The sequence below is a fragment of the Pleurodeles waltl genome, chromosome 4_2, assembly GCF_031143425.1.
Source record: "Pleurodeles waltl isolate 20211129_DDA chromosome 4_2, aPleWal1.hap1.20221129, whole genome shotgun sequence".
NCBI classification, from domain to species: domain Eukaryota; kingdom Metazoa; phylum Chordata; class Amphibia; order Caudata; family Salamandridae; genus Pleurodeles; species Pleurodeles waltl.
The window spans coordinates 995,494,316-995,514,224 of NC_090443.1; the positions used below are offsets into that span (position 1 = coordinate 995,494,316).

Consider the following 19,909-nt stretch of genomic DNA (forward strand, 5'->3'; position numbering starts at 1 on the left):
GCACTGACTACAAAGGCACAAACAAGTGTGATCCTTCTACATTCAACAGCCAGGCTATTCAGGAAGAAAGAAGTGATCAGGAAGAGAGGTAAAGGGCTGGACTTCTCTAAAGGATTCTTTATACTGAACAAGAGAGACCACACTTCTACCCTTCATTCCTAACAAACGACTGAGCTCAGGAAGAACTAACCAGCAGCTCCATGTAGCAAAGAGCATAATCACATTTCTACAGGAAACTACCTCCTCTTCTCTGACATTTAGGTTTCCTCCATCAAGCTTCCAATGTCTGTGAAAACAGCCTCACCTTCATCATGTGCACATGGAATGTCCAAGGCCTCCCACAATTGAAGACACAGGCCTTCGTTACTCTGGTTCACTCACTCACTCTATGTAGCAGCGTGCAAGCCACACACTCACACACACATGCTGATGTGCTGGGATCTTTGCACTGGATCTAGTTTATTGTCTGATAGTGGAACTATGCACGAATAGGCCAACGAGCCTCCACTTGCTTGAGACAGGCAAAAAGATCTGGTCACAACTACTGTTCTACAAAATACATTCTGCTGCCACCATTGCACTACATGCTAAACTGATGACAGCGACACAAGGCGAATGTCCAAAACCTGAGGGCACGCTTCGTGTGCCGCTCTAAGCCAAGGACCTTACTCATGTCAACGTAAGTACCTGGGCCTTCACAAACAAAGGTTGGTCAGTGTCAGGCTGGAATTTAAAATCCCAAACCGGGATATTAGATATCAGATATTCACACTTAGAGCTGGTGGAACCCGATTGTGCACCATGCAGGGCACATTGTCCTAACACACATAAAACAGCTTCATATTATGTACATGGTAATAGCAATGCTGCCATCAATTTAAAACAAAACATGCAGATATATGTATTGTATGTATATCTATGTGTTGGTATTTAAGGAGCTTTAGACCTAAATTTAATCCATGGCCCTCAGGAAGATAGAGTTATAGGTGGGAGGTCAGGGGTAGACTGGTAGGTTAGAGGTATAATCCTTGAAGAAGCATGTGTAGTTTATTTTCAGATAGTAAAGGTAAGGGTTTTTTCCATTTAAGAAGAAATACAGGCTAGATTGTGGGTTCACCACAATGACAGTACCAATGGTAGAACAATAGTTCACATTTTAAGCAAACATGGGCTGCATGCTTTTATGCAACAGAAATACATATGCTCATAAGAACGTAACTTGAGGGGGTTTGTCAGAAACAAGCAGCCAGAAGAAAGTGAATGAACATGAACAGGTGGTGGTGAGTAAGGGTTGGGCCAGGTCACTGAATGCAAAATAAACTGTCTTGGCTTTTTGTTCATCCCAGTGTTAGGAAAATAGTGAATGTTACCACTTACAGATGGTGGAGTTTGTAATCTGTGGTGAAGGTCAAAGAAGGTTGTGGGTGGATTCTGGAGAAGAGCTTTATGATGCAGACCTAAGTACTGGTCTGGAAACCTATGGTTTGCTAGAAACGTGGATGTATTCTGGTGAGACATATTTGGGGAGGGGGAATGACCTTCAGATTTTCCAACAATCGCATTGGCATATCCATTTAAAACAGATTAATATGATAAGAAGGCCTTACAGGGAGGAGGGAGTGTAAGGGGCAGTTGCAAGGGAGTGGAGCATAGGTTATTTGGGGTACAAAGTGGCAGCAAACACAATATTTTGCAAAACAAACAACATTAGCGGAGACCTTTGAAACAGATTGGGTGAAATAGAGAGATATTAAGTGTATGTTTGTGCATTTGGGCAGGTTTAACCAACACTGTTCAGACCAGATTGGTCCTCATATTGTGGGTAAACACCGTCGAGTCCAAACAGACACTATTCTTATGATGACCGGTGCGTTATGAGGACCCGTCTCCGTAGTGTGTTTAGATAGTTTTGAGTGAGTTTATCAAAAAGCTGAAAGTAGTTATATTTGCCTCGGTCTGCTTCAGAATAATAAATACACACTTCACTATGGTCAATAGCCAGTCCTCAAAATTATAAGTAAGTTTTTTTGTGTACGTGTGGTTTTTAAAAAATCTAGATGCAATCTGAGAAAGATCTCACCATACCTATCTGAGGGTACCTGTAGCCAACTGTGTTCTTTGAAATGCATTAATTACAGGGTGTAAGACCGAAACACCGCTATGAAGTTACGCCTACGGCTGGAAGTTCTAGACAAAGTAGCTGAAGAACAAGTTGTGCAACACACGGTGTGTTTAGGCAAGGTTGCAAGTTTTGGAGAGGGTGACTATTGATGAAGTAGTTAGCGGTTCAGTGGACTATCATAGTTAAATGGAAAGGTGCAAGGACTGTGTTAACGTGTGAATCTTTTTTTGGGAAGTGAGGGAATATGGAGTATCTGTTGGCTCTTGTGATGTAGACACATGCTTTAGTCTGTGTGTGGATGACCAAAAGTTTGTTTTCTCTTGCAACTAGTTATAATATGTGTGAATGCGTGCTGTGAACTGTGTCTGCAGTGAGGGTTCAGGGTGGCCCTTGGAAGTTAGCAATTACTGGGAGTTGATAACATTGTGCGATTGATAAACTAAGTGTGTTTGTCATTCCATTACCATTCCTTTGCAAGTATCTCATGAAGAGTTTGAAGATGTCCAGTCAGTGTGGACTTCCCTCTGCACATCCATGGTCAGAGCTTCTCTGGACCATCCTCACTCCACCTCTCTTTTGTCCATGGTACAGGCGAGGAGATGTCGATTTCCCCCGGGACACTGATGGCAAGGTGCTTTATGACTTCATTGACTACAAGGAGACCTGGAAGGCGATGGAGAAGCTGGTGGAGAAGGGCCTGGTGAAAGCTATTGGTGCCTCCAACTTCAACAGCCGTCAAATCGACGACATCATCAGCATCGCCACAGTGAAGCCGGCAGTGCTGCAGGTCAGAAGATAGAACCATAGAGGAAGCACGAGTATTTGACTGTGTGTTCATGTGAGAGAGACTATATAAGTGTGTGTGTGTGTGTGTGTGTGTGTGTGGCTATGCGCCTGATTGCACCTCTAAAGTGCACTGTATATAATGTGTGGCAATGTACCAATATGCATGAGATTGTGTGAATGTGTTTGCCTGCAGAGGACTTCCTCTGCAGGTTTGTTTTTGCTACTTTCTCTGACTGTTAACCTCTTGTGTCTTTGGTGTGACTTTTTCTGGGAATGTTTAACTCTGGTGTAGTTTTGTAACATGCGCTTGTGTTTAACGTGAGACTACCTGTGCCACATTGTGGTCGTGTAACTTGGAGGGTGTAACTCTAATTGTGTGCGTATATCCATGTATCTGTTACTTTGTGTGTCTTGTCACGTATGTGAGACTGAGTTTATTGCTGTCTGTGTACCTGTAACTAATTCAACTGTGTGGATCAGTTTGCCTAGCTCTGTATCTACTGCGGACATCAGGCCGTGTGGACACACTGTGCCTGAGGGCTGTGCATCTGATTAGTCTGTCAGACTGTACTTTGATTGTTTATACTAGACTGTCTTGACTGCATACATTTATCTCTTCTTATCACTGTGTGCCTCAGACTGTGAGCTTCAGGTTGTATGTCTTGTTGTGTAGCTAGATACGTGCACAGTTGTGTGACTATCTGTGTGAATGTCTGCGCCATTGTTTATGTTCTTGTGTTACAGCGTGTGCCTTTCTGTGCGTTATTGCTACGTTATGTTTTTATGTGTCCCGGTCTGTGTGTCTTTGTGCGCTTGTTTGCAAGTGTTTTTCTTGTTTCTTTGTTACAAGTCGTTACTTTCTATCCCTGATTGTGTTACTGAGGCCCATATTTATCAAATGTTCATGCAACGCGGCAAGCCACCTTCCTGTGCTGCGTGAAGGAGAGAGAGAGCAGGAATGTGCCATATTTAACATTTTATGTCCCATTCCTGCCCTTTGCCTGCACTGGCACGGAAACTGCTGCCTAGCGCCAACACAGGCATGCTCGCATACTGGTGCAAGGGTCCCTGCGTTAGAGTCAGGCTTGTTTTTGTGCACGAAGGGGCACCTTTCTTTACAAAAACAATCCTGGGTGGCGTTTTCCTCTTTCCATGTGTGCTGCAGATTGCAGCACGTATAGGAAAAAACACAAAGAGAAATTAAGATATTTCTCCTTGTTCTGCCTCCCCTGCGGAGGCATAGCATTTTGTTGCATTCCCAGGTCTGCTGCTAACGATGAATCTAGAAATGTGCCAAAATCCATGGGTCCACTCATTGAACGCTATCCCAGGGCAGAATAACCAAAGTAGCGACTTGTGTTGCCTGCGTTACTCCATATTGACCAAGAACCATAGGGCCATTCCAGATTGCCTTGCGTGGCTCGGTAAATATTGTTCTAGATTTTGCATCCCCCTTGTGCCCCCTTGAGGGGGACTAGGGTGACGAAAAACCCTGCTCAATATGCCCCTGAGTGTCTGTGTGCTTGTGTGTGCAACTGGTTTCTAAAATAGAAACATCGGGAAACTGACCTTGGACGCTAAGGGCCAAATTTATCAAAGTTTTGCATTGCCCTTGCGCCGCATGAGGTAAAGCAAGGGTGACGCAAAACCTAAATGAGATTTACTAAGCCATGCAAGAGCACCTTGTGAAAAACAATGTGAACAATGGATTTATTTATTGTGAAACATATAGCTTAAGGCCTGCAAGAGTGGACTGTCATTATCCTAAATTAAAGACGGTAGATACATGCTTTGTTACATGGGATCTGAGATTACAGTATTGACCCAGGCCTTTGGCGCTGGTTACTCTTTTAACAAATTCTGGGGGTAGATTTGAGCTTTGGGGAGCCTTGGTATGTCTTTTATTTAGAGAGATTGTCCATTGTGTTTTTGGAATGCAATGTGGTACATACTTCTGATTTTGTAAGATCATAGTCCTGGCTATTCTGTGCCAAAGCTTATGGTCAATACATTAGGCCTCTGTTTTTTTTGTGGTAACAATCCAGTGGTAAAGTTAGTTCTCGGAAAAAGTTATGTCGGATTCCATAAGTTGTATCTGTTTATAGTGAAAAGTTATGGCACAAATACTGGCCCTGATTTATTTATTATGAAAAACATAAGTTATAGTCAATAGACTTTAGATTGTTATTATGCTACGCTAAAGTCTGAAGACAGGTATTGTACCACAAGGATTTTATATTAGGCAAAAGATCTGCTATTAGTTACCTGTTTGACAAAACTTCGCGGTCAGACGCTTTGCAGTGCAAGAATCGTTGATATTAATTCTTAGGAGGGCATGTAAATGGTTTTCCCAACTCAAATATACTATATGTTTCTAAGTTTATGTATAGTTGATAGTTTCTGTGTATAATCCTGATTGGTTCATTAAGAATCATTGTGCTTGATGCCACCCGGGCAATATGTTTATTATGAAAAATTACAACAAAAGCTGAAGGCTGAAGGCCTGACTTAGTTATTGTGGAATTTATTCGTTAAAGACAATAGGCTTTTAATGGTAAACTAATTAACTCTGTAAATGGCTGTATTAAGCATTTTGTTACACGGAATCTCACAGATTACGCTAGTAAGGGAGGATTTGGTTGTGGCTGCTTCATGTGACAAGCCCTGAATGTCACAGACTTGCCCTGTGATGCTTCTTGCTAGACACTCTCTGGAGGGCCCGGTGGGTGCAGATGTAAGACCCTTGCAAAATAAAACATAAAGAACTCTACAAATGTGCACATACAGGATCTCTGGGCTGGCCCTTTGCTGTATTTTCTTGGTCACTCACATTCTACTTTTCCACATGATGGCACACTGCCTGGGGCAAAGGGGGAGCCCTTTCTGCCGTGGGCTCTGTTGCCTTGTGAGTAAAGGCACTTTGGATGGTCACATGTGCACACTGTGTGCTTCAGTGTTTTAACAGGAGCACCCCCACAGGTACCCAGATAGTGCTCCTGGGCTGCTGGCTTGCCGCTCATTTCAACTGCGGTGTTCTGCATCCAGCGGGGGCACTATTTTTAAACATCTTGGAGTAGTACTCTCCACTATAAATCATTCAGTGTTTCTCTCCAAGATGGCCATCGTGTAGCTTTTAAATGAGGCAGCAATGTTGGAACTTTAAATCAAGAATACTCTACGTACATTACAATTACAAGATGGCTGCCCGCTGGTGTATTTAATTGTATTTTTGTTTGCAAGCATATGCCTGCCAAACTTATGTGATGATATGTTTCGTTTTTTCTACTTTTATGCTTTTCGTTTACCTTCTATGCCCTTGTTGAGTTTTGTCTGCTATATTTTGAATGAGTAAACGAATGAACGTTAGAGGGAGCCAGCGGGTGGATGAATGGATGTATGAGTACAATGATGAGTGACAGGTGCATGTATGTCGGCTTATTGCTTGTATAAATTTATCAGTAATTGACGGTGCACTTTCTGCTCTAAGCCAGACCTTTTGGCATTGCCAGTGCTTGTTCTAAATCAGATATTTACATTGTTAAGTGAGAGTGTCCTAGCAGTAAAGCACCTGCCAGACTAGCCATATCTCCACATGAAGTGCCTTCCATCAGCAGTTCCTCACAGAAACGTACCATCAAGCGACAGACCGCCGACTACTGCTTGTAGAGTAGTCCAGGCTGCGACGTTAAGGGTTGAAGGTACATGGGTATGTTTTACACAGGTGTAGTATAGTTCATATATTTTAGTTAATATTTTTATCTTATTACAGGACAATTGTCTATCGTTAAATTACTTTTATTATTACATTATTATTTGGTTGTTGGTATGTTCCGCTTCCCCCCATGCTGCTCCAGACATGAAAGGTTCTGGAATGTGGTAGTTGTCAGTTGGAGATGAGTGGAGCAGCTTGGAGGTGAGGCTGGAGTTCCTGTGTGGATATCTTGAAGAATAAACTCATCAACAAGATTTTATTGCTGTCTCCAGAACACTATTTTCTAAATTACAAGAAAGAACATCACTTCATTTTGGCGACGAGGATGAACCTCTTCTAATCTTGGAACTTCAACTCATCTTACTTCGTGTCACATTCAAAGGTAATGTCTCCACGCCTTTGATCCTTGTGACATTTCTTCACTGCGCTGCTACATCGTTATTAACTTTATTTACTTCTACTGATTTAATAATAATAAATATTCTGTTTCTTTCGTTTCACTCGAGAGCTAGTTGCCATAGCAACGTTTGCCTCGAGCGCTTCCGTCAGTGTGACCGTGCCACGAACGAAAGCTTTCAAAATAAACACAATACGCTTCCTTCAGCGTGACCGTGCTGCGAACTAAAGTGTTCTACATAAACACAAAACGCTTCCTTCAGCGTCTCGTAACAACTCCCTGAATGTTTTCTGACATCGCGCTAATTAAACAATTGTGTAACAGTGCTGCGATTGAAAGCATTCTATGTAAATATTTTTTTTTGCTGGACACCGCGCGTGTGTCATGAATGAAGGCTTATTTTAGTTTCGTGGTGTAACAATATAATTCTTTTGTACTCGCGGTGAGTACATCTCGTCGATCTCTGTATCTCCATGCATTTTCAATGTACAAAAAGTATTTTCGGAAGCAGACAAAGTACCAGTTAAACTCATCAGGCTTAGTCCAACTTTCAGAATTTTTAGGAGTACACTGAAAAGTTCATCTATTTTCTTGGGAGGCACGCTATTTTTTCTTCCTTGTCGAAATGCAGAACATTTCGCCTCCTCCATTTTTTCTTTCCGTACCGGGTGATCCATCTATTCCCTGGAACAAATGGAAAAAAGTTTTTCTCACTTATATACGAGTTTGTGGAAGTAATTTATCAGCTGAGAGGAAAACTTCGCTTCTTCAGCATTGTTTGGGTGCGGAAGGACAGGAACTTTTAGAGACTTTGCCACATATTACACACCCTGATGGTGCTGATGGAGACTCTTCCTTAAATGAATTTGAACTAATGTTACTTAAATTGGACAGACATTACTTACCAAAGATTTCGATTATTCTTCAACGATTTTATTTTGGAAAGTGTAAACAAGGTGATTCAGAATCTATTGAAGACTTTGTTACTAATCTACGGAAATTAGCAGCACAGTGTAAATTCGACAACAACTTGGACGAACGAATTCGAGATCAGTTCATGTTAGAGTGTAAGAGTGACAAAGTAAGAGAAGCTTTGTGGTCTAAAGGAGATCCTACGCTGGAAGAGGTCTTGTTGGTGGCTAAACAGATTGAACACTCTGAGTCTTGCATCGAAGAGCTAAGGAAATCTAAGAAAACGGATTCCACAGTGCATAGTTTGGATGTTAAATCTAAAGTGAGACAAAACTCCTCGGTGAAAGAAAGATTACTTTGTTTCAGATGTAATTCACCTTCACATTTGGCTAACAACAAAATGTGTCCAGCTCTCAATGCTGTTTGCAACAAATGTGGGAAAAAAGGACATTTTTTTAAATGCTGTAGGGCCATCGGAAAGAAAAATGCTAAGGTCAATGAAATTGAATGTACGGACTGGGAGGAGGGAGAGCATAGCTTTGTTCTTCAAATAGTTAATGACGTCAATTGCATTTCTGATCATCATTGTGCTTATCCGTCAGATATTGTGGAGGTGGGTGGTGTTGACATTTCTATGATGATGGATTCTGGAGCGAAATTGACCCTTGTTTCACAATCTGATTATGATAAGTATTTCTTGGGAAAAGTTACATTACATGTTCCAGATGTTACACCTTTTGGTTATGGCGGCAAGCCCATTGAGCTCAAAGGTTATTTCAATGCGAACATTAATTTCAAAGGAAACAGGATTGTAGGCAAAGTTTATGTTCCAGTTGTAGGAGACACAATACTAAGCTGGCCCCATCAGAAGTTGTTGGGAATCATATTGAATCCTAATTCGAATCCTCAGGTGCAGGTGCAGGAAATAACAAATGTTAATGATGATTTCATGAAAGAATTTCCCTGTGTTTTCAACAACGAAGTTGGTTGCATCAAGGGGTATAAGCATCGTATTGTTTTGAAAGATAATGTCATTCCCAAAATTTGTAAAGTTAGAAACATTCCTTTTTGTATTCGTGATAAGGTTAAGGTGGAACTGCAGAGATTGTTATCTCAAGGCATTATTGAGAAGGTGGAGGCGGCAGAATGGATTGCTCCCATTGTGGTTGCTATGAAGGGTTCAGGAGAAATCCGATTGTGTGTGGACTTGAGAAACCTTAATTTGGCTGTAGTTGAAGACAAATTTCCTCTGCCAAATATATCAGAGATGGTTGGTTCTCTTGGGAATGCTAAGTTTTTCACTACACTTGATCTAAGTTCGGCCTACCACCAAGTACAGTTGTGTGATGAGTCCAAACCTCTTACTTCCTTCATTACACCTTTTGGAGTTTACATGTTCAATAGAATGCCATTTGGTTTGTGTTCTGCAGCTTCTGTTTTTCAGAGATTAATGGATGATATTTTGGGGGGCATTGAGGGCGTAAATTTTTTTCAAGATGATGTTTTGATTTTTTCAGAAATATTTGAATTGCACAAAGAGATAGTCAGGAAAGTACTCAGAATATTTCAGTCACGTGGTATTACATTGAAAGGTAATAAGTGCAGATTTTTCAAAACAGAAATTTCATATTTGGGTCATGTCATTTCCAGGGATGGGGTTAAACCTAAACAGGAATTAGTGACTACTATTGTGAATCTAGTAGCACCAGAATGTAAAGGCGATGTTCAAGCCTTTTTGGGAATTTCAGAGTTTTATGCTAAATTCATTCCTGATTTTGCCAGAAGAAGCTCTTCCATAAGGAACCTGCTCAAGAAAGGGGTTGACTTTGTCTGGGATGCTGATTGTCAAACGGAATTTGAAGACTTAAAACAAGCCTTATCTAGTGCTCAGTCTCTCAGCAGTTTCCGTCCTGGTTCACCTTGTTACCTTTCTACTGACGCCTCTGAGAAGGGTTTAGGATGTGTTTTGAAGCAGGTAGACAATGACAAGTTGAACAATATTGCTTTTGCTTCACGCAGTCTGCGTGGGGCGGAGAGCAAGTACTCCACTATTGAAAAGGAAGCTTTGGCAATATTTTGGGGCATCAGAAAATTCAAACAGTTTCTTTGGGGAACTAGGTTTGAAGTGCATACGGACCATAAGCCTTTACGTGAAGTGTTTGAGAAGAAAGGATTGGATAATATTTCATCTCGTATATGTAAATGGATTGTGGGTCTGCAGGATTTTCATTTCTCTGTTAAGTATGTGCCTGGGTGTGATAACAGAACTGCAGATTGTTTATCTAGGATGAGAGTAAGAAACTTAGATGAGAATGATTGTGAGGGGACTTGGTGGGTGGATGAGGAAGTGAAAGTTTGCAATATTACTGAGGGTTGTGTTTCTGAAGATGAGTGGAAATCAGAACTTGACAAGGATGATGAGTTGAAAAACATCAAAAGCATGTTGTCTGGTGGTAAGACTTGGTGCAATAAAGACAGGTATGGTGAACAGTTTAAGAAAATTTGGCATGAACTTTCTGTTTGCAATGATCTAGTTATGAGGGGTAGTAGATTAATACCTCCTAAAAGTTTGCGTGGACGTTTGATGAATCTGGCTCATGAAGGTCATCAGGGAATTTGCAAAACGAAGGAAAGAATGAGATGTGTGTATTGGTGGCCTGGAATGGATCTAGAGATTGAGAGGAGAGTTCGTGAGTGTGTTGAGTGCAGAGTTGCAGATAAAAGTCTGAAACTTAGGACTCAACCAATGTTTTTGAAAGAAATTCCTGAAGAAGTGTGGGAGGAAATCTCCATTGATATAATGGGTCCAATAGGTTCTGGTACATCTTCAAAATATGTTATAGTTGTTATGGATGTATTGTCACGGTGGCCAGAAGTATTGATCACGCATGAAGTTACCTCAACGATTGTTATCCGTTTCTTATCTGAAGTATTTGGTAGAGAAGGTAACCCGAAATGTATTGTTTCTGACAATGGGGTCCAATTCACGTCAAGGTTAATGTGTGATTTTTTAAACTCTAGAGGTATAGTGCATAAGAGGTGTGCACTATATCATCCAGAAACTAATGGTATGGTAGAACGATTCAACCGAACTTTAAAAGAAACTGTTCAATTAGCCAGGCAATTGGGGGAAGATTGGGTGAGTATGGTTAGACGCAAAGTTGAGGATTATCGTTTTACTCCTCATTCAAGCACAGGCCAATCTCCGTTTGTTCTGTTCAAGAAACGTTTTCCTCATACCAGGTTGGATCCTCCTTGGATGAAAAAATATACTCAAAAGGAACTTGATTGTGAGTTGCAAAAGAAGATTGCTGTTGAGAAAAATGTGCACTGTCAAAAAGAGAGAAAACGCATTTATGACTTGCGAAAATCTGTGAAGAATGTACTAGTTGATGTGGGGGATTCTGTTAAAATCAAGCTACCTGGAAAAACAGGTGGTGGACAGTCACATTATAGTAAAGTTTTTAAAGTTGTTAAAGTTTTCCGAGGAGCGATAAAGGTTGATGATGGGCGCATTTGGAATTTAAATAGAGTTGTTAAGTTAAGATGAATTGTTATTTTATTTTTCATTTTTTTTTTGTGCTTTTCTTGTTTTGAAAAGGGAGGTAGTGTAGTATAGTTCATATATTTTAGTTAATATTTTTATCTTATTACAGGACAATTGTCTATCGTTAAATTACTTTTATTATTACATTATTATTTGGTTGTTGGTATGTTCCGCTTCCCCCCATGCTGCTCCAGACATGAAAGGTTCTGGAATGTGGTAGTTGTCAGTTGGAGATGAGTGGAGCAGCTTGGAGGTGAGGCTGGAGTTCCTGTGTGGATATCTTGAAGAATAAACTCATCAACAAGATTTTATTGCTGTCTCCAGAACACTATTTTCTAAATTACAAGAAAGAACATCACTTCAACAGGCCTTAAACTGAACTGTTTTCTAAATGAATCAAAGGCATGGGAAGTTATCTGTTGGTCCTGGGTTGGGTGGAGGTCTACTGCCTAGTGACCTCTGACTGCCCCAAGACCCAGGGAAAAGGGCCTACATCATTCATTCATGTAAATGCTGAAGTGCAGTCTGCCTTCTACCATCTAATGCTGGAGCCCCTTAGTTACTAGTGCACACCAGTTGGATAACCTAGTTACTCCCTTGGCACACTTGACATTGTGGGGTGGTGGGTACACTCAGACAAGGATCACTCAAGGCGGCAATGGGAGTTAGGAACGTGAATACAGGATGACCCTGTAAAGTCGCACACAATAAACAAAATGGCCAGTTGTTTACAAATTAAATGCATAGGTAATTCTATGCAGGTAATAAAATAAGAACAATAGAATTAGAATTAACACAAAAACCTGGCAGGTGCCTGAGTGCAAGCGTGGTTCTAGAGCTTATGCTATAAGACACTGTAACCATGTTAGTACTCTATGGGGGTGAGGTGGGCTCACAGTGCTCCTGTACCTTCCTATAGGACATGCTACTCTAGAGATCTAATTACTGCTTAGAGTCGATGGGATAAGTGTGCCAGACAGACAACAATATCACTTTACTATGAGTACATGGTCCTTGTTCTCTCCAGCACTGGTTGTTCTGACCTTGCCAAAAAGTGTCCCACTAAAAAAATAAATCGTCAGATGCGTCTCCTTCTCTGTTCCAGATGTCCCCACGCGAGCAAGAGATCTCAGTGTCCCCAAGCTGCCCATCTATGTCCTGCGTGACCTCTGTGCTGCTCCTTTACGCCCCCAGCCTTATTGACTCTATAGGTTTCTGCCGTCCCCGCATTTGTGTTGCCCTAGCCACCTCCAAGTGCTAGCCTGTGCTACGCCTCCCATTTTCAAATGTCTCCTCTAAGTCCCCTTGGGATCTTTGCATCTGTGGCCCAGATCAGCCAACGTTGTTCCAAATAACCACAGCCTGAGTAGCATTCGGCAGGTATCCGAAGCCCACTTGCTTCTTCTGTGTACCCCAGGTACCTCCCCTCATCAGCTGAACTTCTCCATGCTGTTTATATGCTACTATCTGTCGTGGGTCTACCAGTAGGACTAATGTACCAACATCCACAGTGGCGAGACATTTCAATTAAATGAACCGTAATATAGAGCAGATGCTTCTGCAAGTCATTGACCATGTATCCAAACCCCCAAATGGAAGCAATGGAGGGAATTGTTTTTTAACATGCAAAGAAAAATCTTTGGAACAATAAATTAAGTACACCTTACCCTCAGGGCATGAATGAAATCGTTGATTTATGTGCTTTCTCTAGATCTGATTTTGACATTGAGTAACTATCATGACCGCAAAAACATCTTACTAAAGCCATGAGGAAGTTTTCTTGAATCTAAAGGCACAACAGAAGCTGCATGAAAATCATTTTGTTATAATGAAGGATACAGATTAGATGGAAATATCTGAAGTCAATAAAGAAGAATGATTCCTCCAGGAATATGAGGATCTCTCCTTCCTGTGGCATTGGTTTTTTTATTACAAAAGGTCTCCCAGGAAACCATTCCGTGTCAAGACACTTACACGAAGACGTAAAGAAGGACAAGCATGGAGTATCCTTGCATGCTCCTGCCCAAGACACCTTGGCCTCCTGTTCCCTGACGGCCTTTCGAAGGAATGGACAAACTGGAGTCACAGGCTCAGAGATCTTGGTTGGATCCCAAACACTACATGCAGATGTCGTGCGAGTCCAATAAGGACATCTTCGTATGACATTGTTGACAAAACTTAAACCTGAGACATCAAGAGGACATATTTTACCTAGTCACTGTTGAGTTCATGGAGAAATGTACACTAGGTACCGAAGAAGACCACTGGACCAACGTCTGTAATGCAAGGAAAAACAGGAGCTGAAAACTGGATGGAAGACGGTGTCTTATGTAATCTGATGTTGTGACACCTTCAATTGACGAAGTAACGAATTCAGCGCATGGCGCTGCCTAGTGCTTTTAGAGAAATATTTCTGGGGGAAAGATTTTCCAGATCCAACCTGGCACCTAGGGGATATTCACAAGTTGAAGAATCTGTGGGAACAAGTATGACAATTGGAGATGATATGATTTCATTATGGCTTGTTCATTGAAACCTAGTAAGTAAGAAATCACTTGAAAGTGGTACAATCAATTTCTTAACTACGAACCTAGAAGAAGAACATGAGGGATAGTGGGTGGACATACACTTAGAGTTCTTTTTCTGCGTTAAGCAGAGTGTCAAAGTGTACTAGGCTGAGCCCTCATCACTGGCACTCACGGCACGCTACATCACAGAAGGAACTTCAAATGACAATGTATATAACAATAATGCTCTGCAGTAGTCACAAATAAGTGGAAATAATAATTTTTGGGTCATTTTGGCAATGGGGTGCATTTGTATATTTTTAAGAATTTAACTTTGAATGCATTAGGATTGCCAGCGGAAGGAACGGTATCGTTTGCTTTTTTATTTATAACACGTGAGTATATTACTGTGTATTATTCTGGTAATTTTGAACTTTGACACATTTTGTTTTCTGTATAGCAGTCTTAACGAGATTCAACTGTTGAGTATTTTCTCAGAACGTGGGGCGTACATTGTCCTGAAATTCATTGGAACTGAGGCATATGCTTGAAAGTTATTGTTCAGAAATGATAAAATGAGATACGAATGATTGACATATGCAGCATACCTTGGGATCATAGGAGAGCTTTTGCAGTGAGTGAGTGTTGTATCTGAATATATTCGGCCTGGCCCTCGCGAGCCAGCAGGGTTATCTTTGTAATAATAACACATTGATGGGAGACGAAACAGCGTACAAGAGCATGATGTCAGATAGTATATTTTTGTGAGCACTTTCCTGACATATAACCACTAGTGTGACACCGTAGCATTCTCACTGTCCACAGGACCCTCAGCCGGCGCGGGGAGGTGTGTGAGACATTGGCACCTCTGGTATTCATGCAAGTCTCTAAAGAGTTATGTGTAATGATAAGTGTGCATTTCACAAACTTCCCGAAGAAGCCTGGGGCCATATTTATACTTTTCGATGCACAACTGCGCCAACGCAGTTGTGCGTCAAAAAATCTAACGCCGGCTAACGCCATTCTGAAGCGCCATGCAGGCGCCGTATTTATTCAATGACGTTAGCCGGCGGCGCAGCCTGGTGTGCGTCAAAAAAAATGACGTACACCAGGCAGCGCCGGCGTAGGGGAATATGGAGCTTGGGCGCCAAAAAATGGGGCAAGTCAGGCTGAGGCAAAATTATCGCCTCAACCCGATTTGCGCCATTTTTTTCGACTCCCAACCCCCATTGAAATGACTCCTGTCTTAGCAAAGACAGGAGTCATGCCCCCTTGCCCATTGGCCATGCCCAGGCATGGTCATTGGGCATAGTGGCATGTAGGGGGGCACAAATCAGGCCCCCCTATGCCACAAAAAAAAAAAAAATACTTACCTGAACTTACCTTATGTTCCCTGGGATGGGTCCCTCCATCCTTAGGCGTCCTCCTGGGGTGGGCAAGGGTGACAGGGGGGGTCCCTGGGGGCATGGGAGGGCACCTCTGGGCTCCTTCCGAGCCCACAGGTCCCTTAACGCCTGCCCTGACCAGGCGCTAAAAAGCGACGCAAAAGTCATTTTTTTTGACCCACCCACTCCCGGGCGTGATTTTTGCCCGGGAGTGTAAATACGGCGCACATGCCTCGGAGTCACTTTTTTAGACGGGAACACCTACCTTGCATATCATGAACGCAAAGTAGGTGTCCACGCAAAAAAATGACGCAAACTCCATGGACTTTGGCGCTAGACGCGTCTAACGCCAAAGTATAAATATGGAGTTAGTTTTGCGTCGGAATTGCGTAAAAAAAAACGATGCAATTCCGGCGCAAACAGAGTATAAATATGCCCCTTGGTGTCTTTATGTTCCGCCTTAAATAGTGATTCGACTTGAGGTGGAGTGGGATGGGGGAGGCACAACTCAAAACAGCCACAAACAAAAACAGTAGAGCAGATTATGGTATTGCTAGAAACAGCACCACCATAAGGCAATCCACCATTACTACAGGAGGGGGTCTACGTAGCCCACCTAGTGGCAGAGAAGAGCATATCCCTAGGATGCAACAGGCATCTCACTGGAAAGTCGATGTGGTCCATGCACAAGGCATAAAAGTACGACCCAAGGAAATTCACTGGCAGCCTTAATAGCCTATTTGAAAATAAATACCATAAAATTGAGAGCCTTATCTATGAAGTGCTTTTACCTGATTGATAATGCTAAATGATGTGTGTAGAGGAAATGACGCTGGTGACCCTGAGAAAACTCCCTCTGACATCTTTGACTGAACACAAGCCCATGGGACTCAGGAGCAGGCTCCTGCCAGAACTGTCTGACATGAGACCAATGGGTCCTTTTTGCCTTGGACGGAGGTAGGGCTTGGACTCATTGAGTGGATCTCAGGGGTGCATGGGTCTGTTAGTGTTGTGCATGCGGCAGCTTAACATTTCCCTTTTATCTGCAGGTGGAGTGCCACCCATACCTGGCACAGCACGAGCTTTTGGCGCATTGCCAAGCGCGTGGGATTGTGCTGACAGCTTATAGCCCACTAGGCTCTCCAGATCGCATGTGGAAGCATCCCGACGAGCCCGTGCTGCTTGAAGAACCTGGGGTCAAAGCGCTGGCAGACAAGTATGGCAAATCTCCAGCCCAGATCCTCCTCAGGTGAGTGCTGAGCCACAGCAAGCCGCTTGTAACACACTACGAACACAAGCGAGTCATTGTGCTTCTTTGATACACGGTGGCCATCTAACAACATTGCCTACTGTATACATACTCTAGATTTCCTACAAACAGGAGCGCAGCCAGGGATGTCCATGTGGTATGGTTCTCTGACTTTCACAACTCAGACTACTAGGACTGTTCCCTCACCAGCCAAGGGACCAAGAACTTGCATGGACACTTTGAGAACTTTGAGACAGATGTAGCATTTATGGCTTGAACAAATAGCACTGGGCAAGCAAAACAGTGTGCCTGGAGTCCAGAAGGTTCCTTCACTTGACAAAAGCTTGAAAAAAAAGTTAGATCAAGGTGTGCAAATGACAACATAATGTTCCAAACAAATATACCTTAAATGCCTTACGTTTTATTGGCACTCATGAACTGCCCCTATAGCTCAAGGACTGAAGACCATGCCAAGCCCTCCCTGTAGTTTTTTTGCAACGGGTTCGAGGGGAGTGACTGAGGTCTAAGCATTCTTTATTTTTAATTTTGATTGGCTTTATAAAAAAAAACTAAATATAAGATTAAAAAGATATTTGCACAGCTCATACTCCTGTTGGTGACCAGCCGCATGAGCGCAAAAATCCCAGAGGTCCGAAGCTGGAAACATGATGTGACAGAATGGACAACAGTGGAGAAAATCAGAATGCCACTAGTTAGAGCAGATGATAAATTTACAGGACGATCTACAACTGCGGAAAGAACTGTCACGTGCACTGATTTACCCCCAGGACGAATGCCCTCCATGAAATTCTGTATACCCCATATCATTGCCCCAGCCAACTTCTCCGCATGAAAATCAATAACTTGTAATTCCTGTGGGCCTGGTTACTGGATCCATCAGAATTCACTGGCCACTCATAATGAGAGCCTAAGAACTGAACTTACTTGGGTAGTGAGTTCCCCATATAAAAGACAGGAGACGTGGAAGTTCTGCTTCTTGGTTTGTGAACTGCATTTTGTAGTGAGTAAGTATTAATATTGCGGTGCTACTTTATGACCTGAAAAATATAGTTTGTAAATCTGGCCTACAGTCTCCATCTCTCTGCCTGCTGCTGACATAGTTTTATGTACCCTTCGATTTATCTGCAACACACTGTCAACCTTGAGTTGGTGATGCCACAGGGTCTGTTACAGTCGAGCTGGGCAGATTGAATGGTCCCTGCTTTTACATGGAAAGGAAGGAGGTCAGGAACCAATCAGGTCTGGCCTCTCTAGAGTGACAGTGAAGGGCCTCCCAAACTGTCCTTGGCACAAAAGTATGCAAACATTGGTGGATGAAATGCTTGAATTAATCTCAGACACTGGTAACTACTCGGGGCACATCCAAGCCCATTGTTATTTTATCCATAATGCCTTTTTGGTTTGGACCCAGCCATATGCAGATCAGTCTTGACCCTGCTCCAGTGGGAACAGTCCGGCCCAGACTGCCAGGCCAGGTCCTCCCTGAACTGAAACACAAGCAACCCAGGACTGGTTAGGGCTCATCAGCCAGGTATAGCTTCGACGGGTTTCACCCTCATTGCTGTCATTGAAGCAAAGAGATTTGGGGCCACAAAATTATTATTTGCAATGTGCAGAATTACTATGAACAACCTTTCACTCTAATGAACTAAACACAATTTCCAGGGCAGTTTGAGGAAAGGCAAAGTGATGTGACTCTTTTATCTTCCAGGCCTATGAATGCTTCTGATGCAGTGATGAGAGGGGGAGCACGTGCCTTACCCTCTGCACCTCTGCTGTAAGATGCAGAGGGTGCCTGTTTTCTGTTTCATAGCTTTTAACATTGCAGTGGGCCTATGATTTCTTATTTAAAGAGTGTTTTATAATTCTACGTGTTAGAAGGCGTGCCTGTAGTGTTGTGTAATTTTACACAACAGAGTGTGCCTGTTGTCTGTTTTATATTTTTAAACTTTGCAGTGTACCTGTATTTTTTTACTTAAAGAGTATGTTTATCTGTTTTATCATTTTAAATATTGCGCCGTACATGTTATTTGTTTTATTTGAAGAGTGGGCCTGTCTTCATAATAATACCCACTACAGATTGGGCCATTTATGTGTTCCATCATTTTACACATCTCTTTCACAATCTTCCAAAAATCAGTTTCCGAAAACAATATTAACATTTCCGTTAGACCCAAAATTCCCTTCTCAGGTTGAGAATGTTGGTAAAGATTTTAGGTAATTACCACAGGCAGACCCATTCCGAATGCATCCCTGGTAAGGCTCACAGTTTTACTGTCAAGCTCCTATGAATGCAGCCAGGTTCAGAAGTTTAAACCTCCTTTCAGAATGTCCTGGCTCGATTCAGAATGCTTCTTCCATTTCAAAGTTGTCCATGTTGGTGCTGTTGAGACTTCTAGTCGGATTAGAATTTTCCAGTTAATTTCAGAATGTTCCAGTTAGGTTCTGAATGTACCAGTCAGTTTTCAGAATATTCCAGGTAGGTCTGAATTTGAATGCCTCAGTTAGTTTCAGAATATTCTAGACGGATCCAGATTATCCTGGTAATGTCCAGAATCTTTATGTTCAGTTCAGATGTTCTGGTTTGGTTAGGAGATTGCCAGTCAGATTTTGATTATTGCATTTTCTCCTGTTGTCCAGGTGGCAGGTGCAGCGTGGAGTGATTTGCATCCCCAAGAGTGTGACACCTTCGCGGATCAGCCAGAACCTCCAGGTAAGAGGCGGCACTGCAGACCGACAGATGTTCAGATCCCTGCAGATGTTCCTGGGGCATGGTACGGACCATGCCATGCATGCAGTCCAGGGACATACTCAGAGGCCAGCATACATTATTGGGTGTAATGTAAGGGCCCAGTATATTCTGGAGGCCAGTCAGGCAGGGCTTTAAGTGTGATGAAAAAACTAAGGGGTCCCTCGTGGGACGTGGCCTGTGTGATTAAGGGGGTGGCTTAAACATCTAAACTAAAAATCTGTGCTTGCCATTTTGCTGCCTCTGTGCTTTTGCATCCAGATGCATAATACAACAACTGACATTACACCTGAAACAAACCAGGACTATTGGCTTTGTCAATGGTTGTTAGCTGCCTAAGATAAATGAGCAAGAACAATGACTTTGTTGTAACTCATGCTGAAAATGCTTCAATTTTGAAATTTTGAGACTGTAAAATAACTGTAACGCTTTATTACGAACGTTAAATCAAACTCTGTAAAATATTTACTTTTATTTATTGTGGGCTTGAAAACATGTCTAAAAGCTGCAAATACTGGGCAG

General features: G+C 42.3%; 1 protein-coding gene across 3 annotated transcripts in view; it reads left to right on the forward strand.

Annotated features, from left to right (window-relative positions):
- AKR1A1 (aldo-keto reductase family 1 member A1) overlaps positions 1 to 19,909 on the forward strand; it is a 206,332-nt gene that overhangs the window by 152,099 nt on the left and 34,324 nt on the right. For all 3 annotated transcript variants that reach the window (XM_069232846.1, XM_069232844.1, XM_069232845.1), the window contains 3 exons: positions 2,714 to 2,909; positions 16,418 to 16,617; positions 19,279 to 19,351. In XM_069232846.1, coding sequence (XP_069088947.1) covers positions 2,714 to 2,909; positions 16,418 to 16,617; positions 19,279 to 19,351 — 469 coding nt within the window. The remainder of the gene's footprint in view (positions 1 to 2,713; positions 2,910 to 16,417; positions 16,618 to 19,278; positions 19,352 to 19,909) is intronic.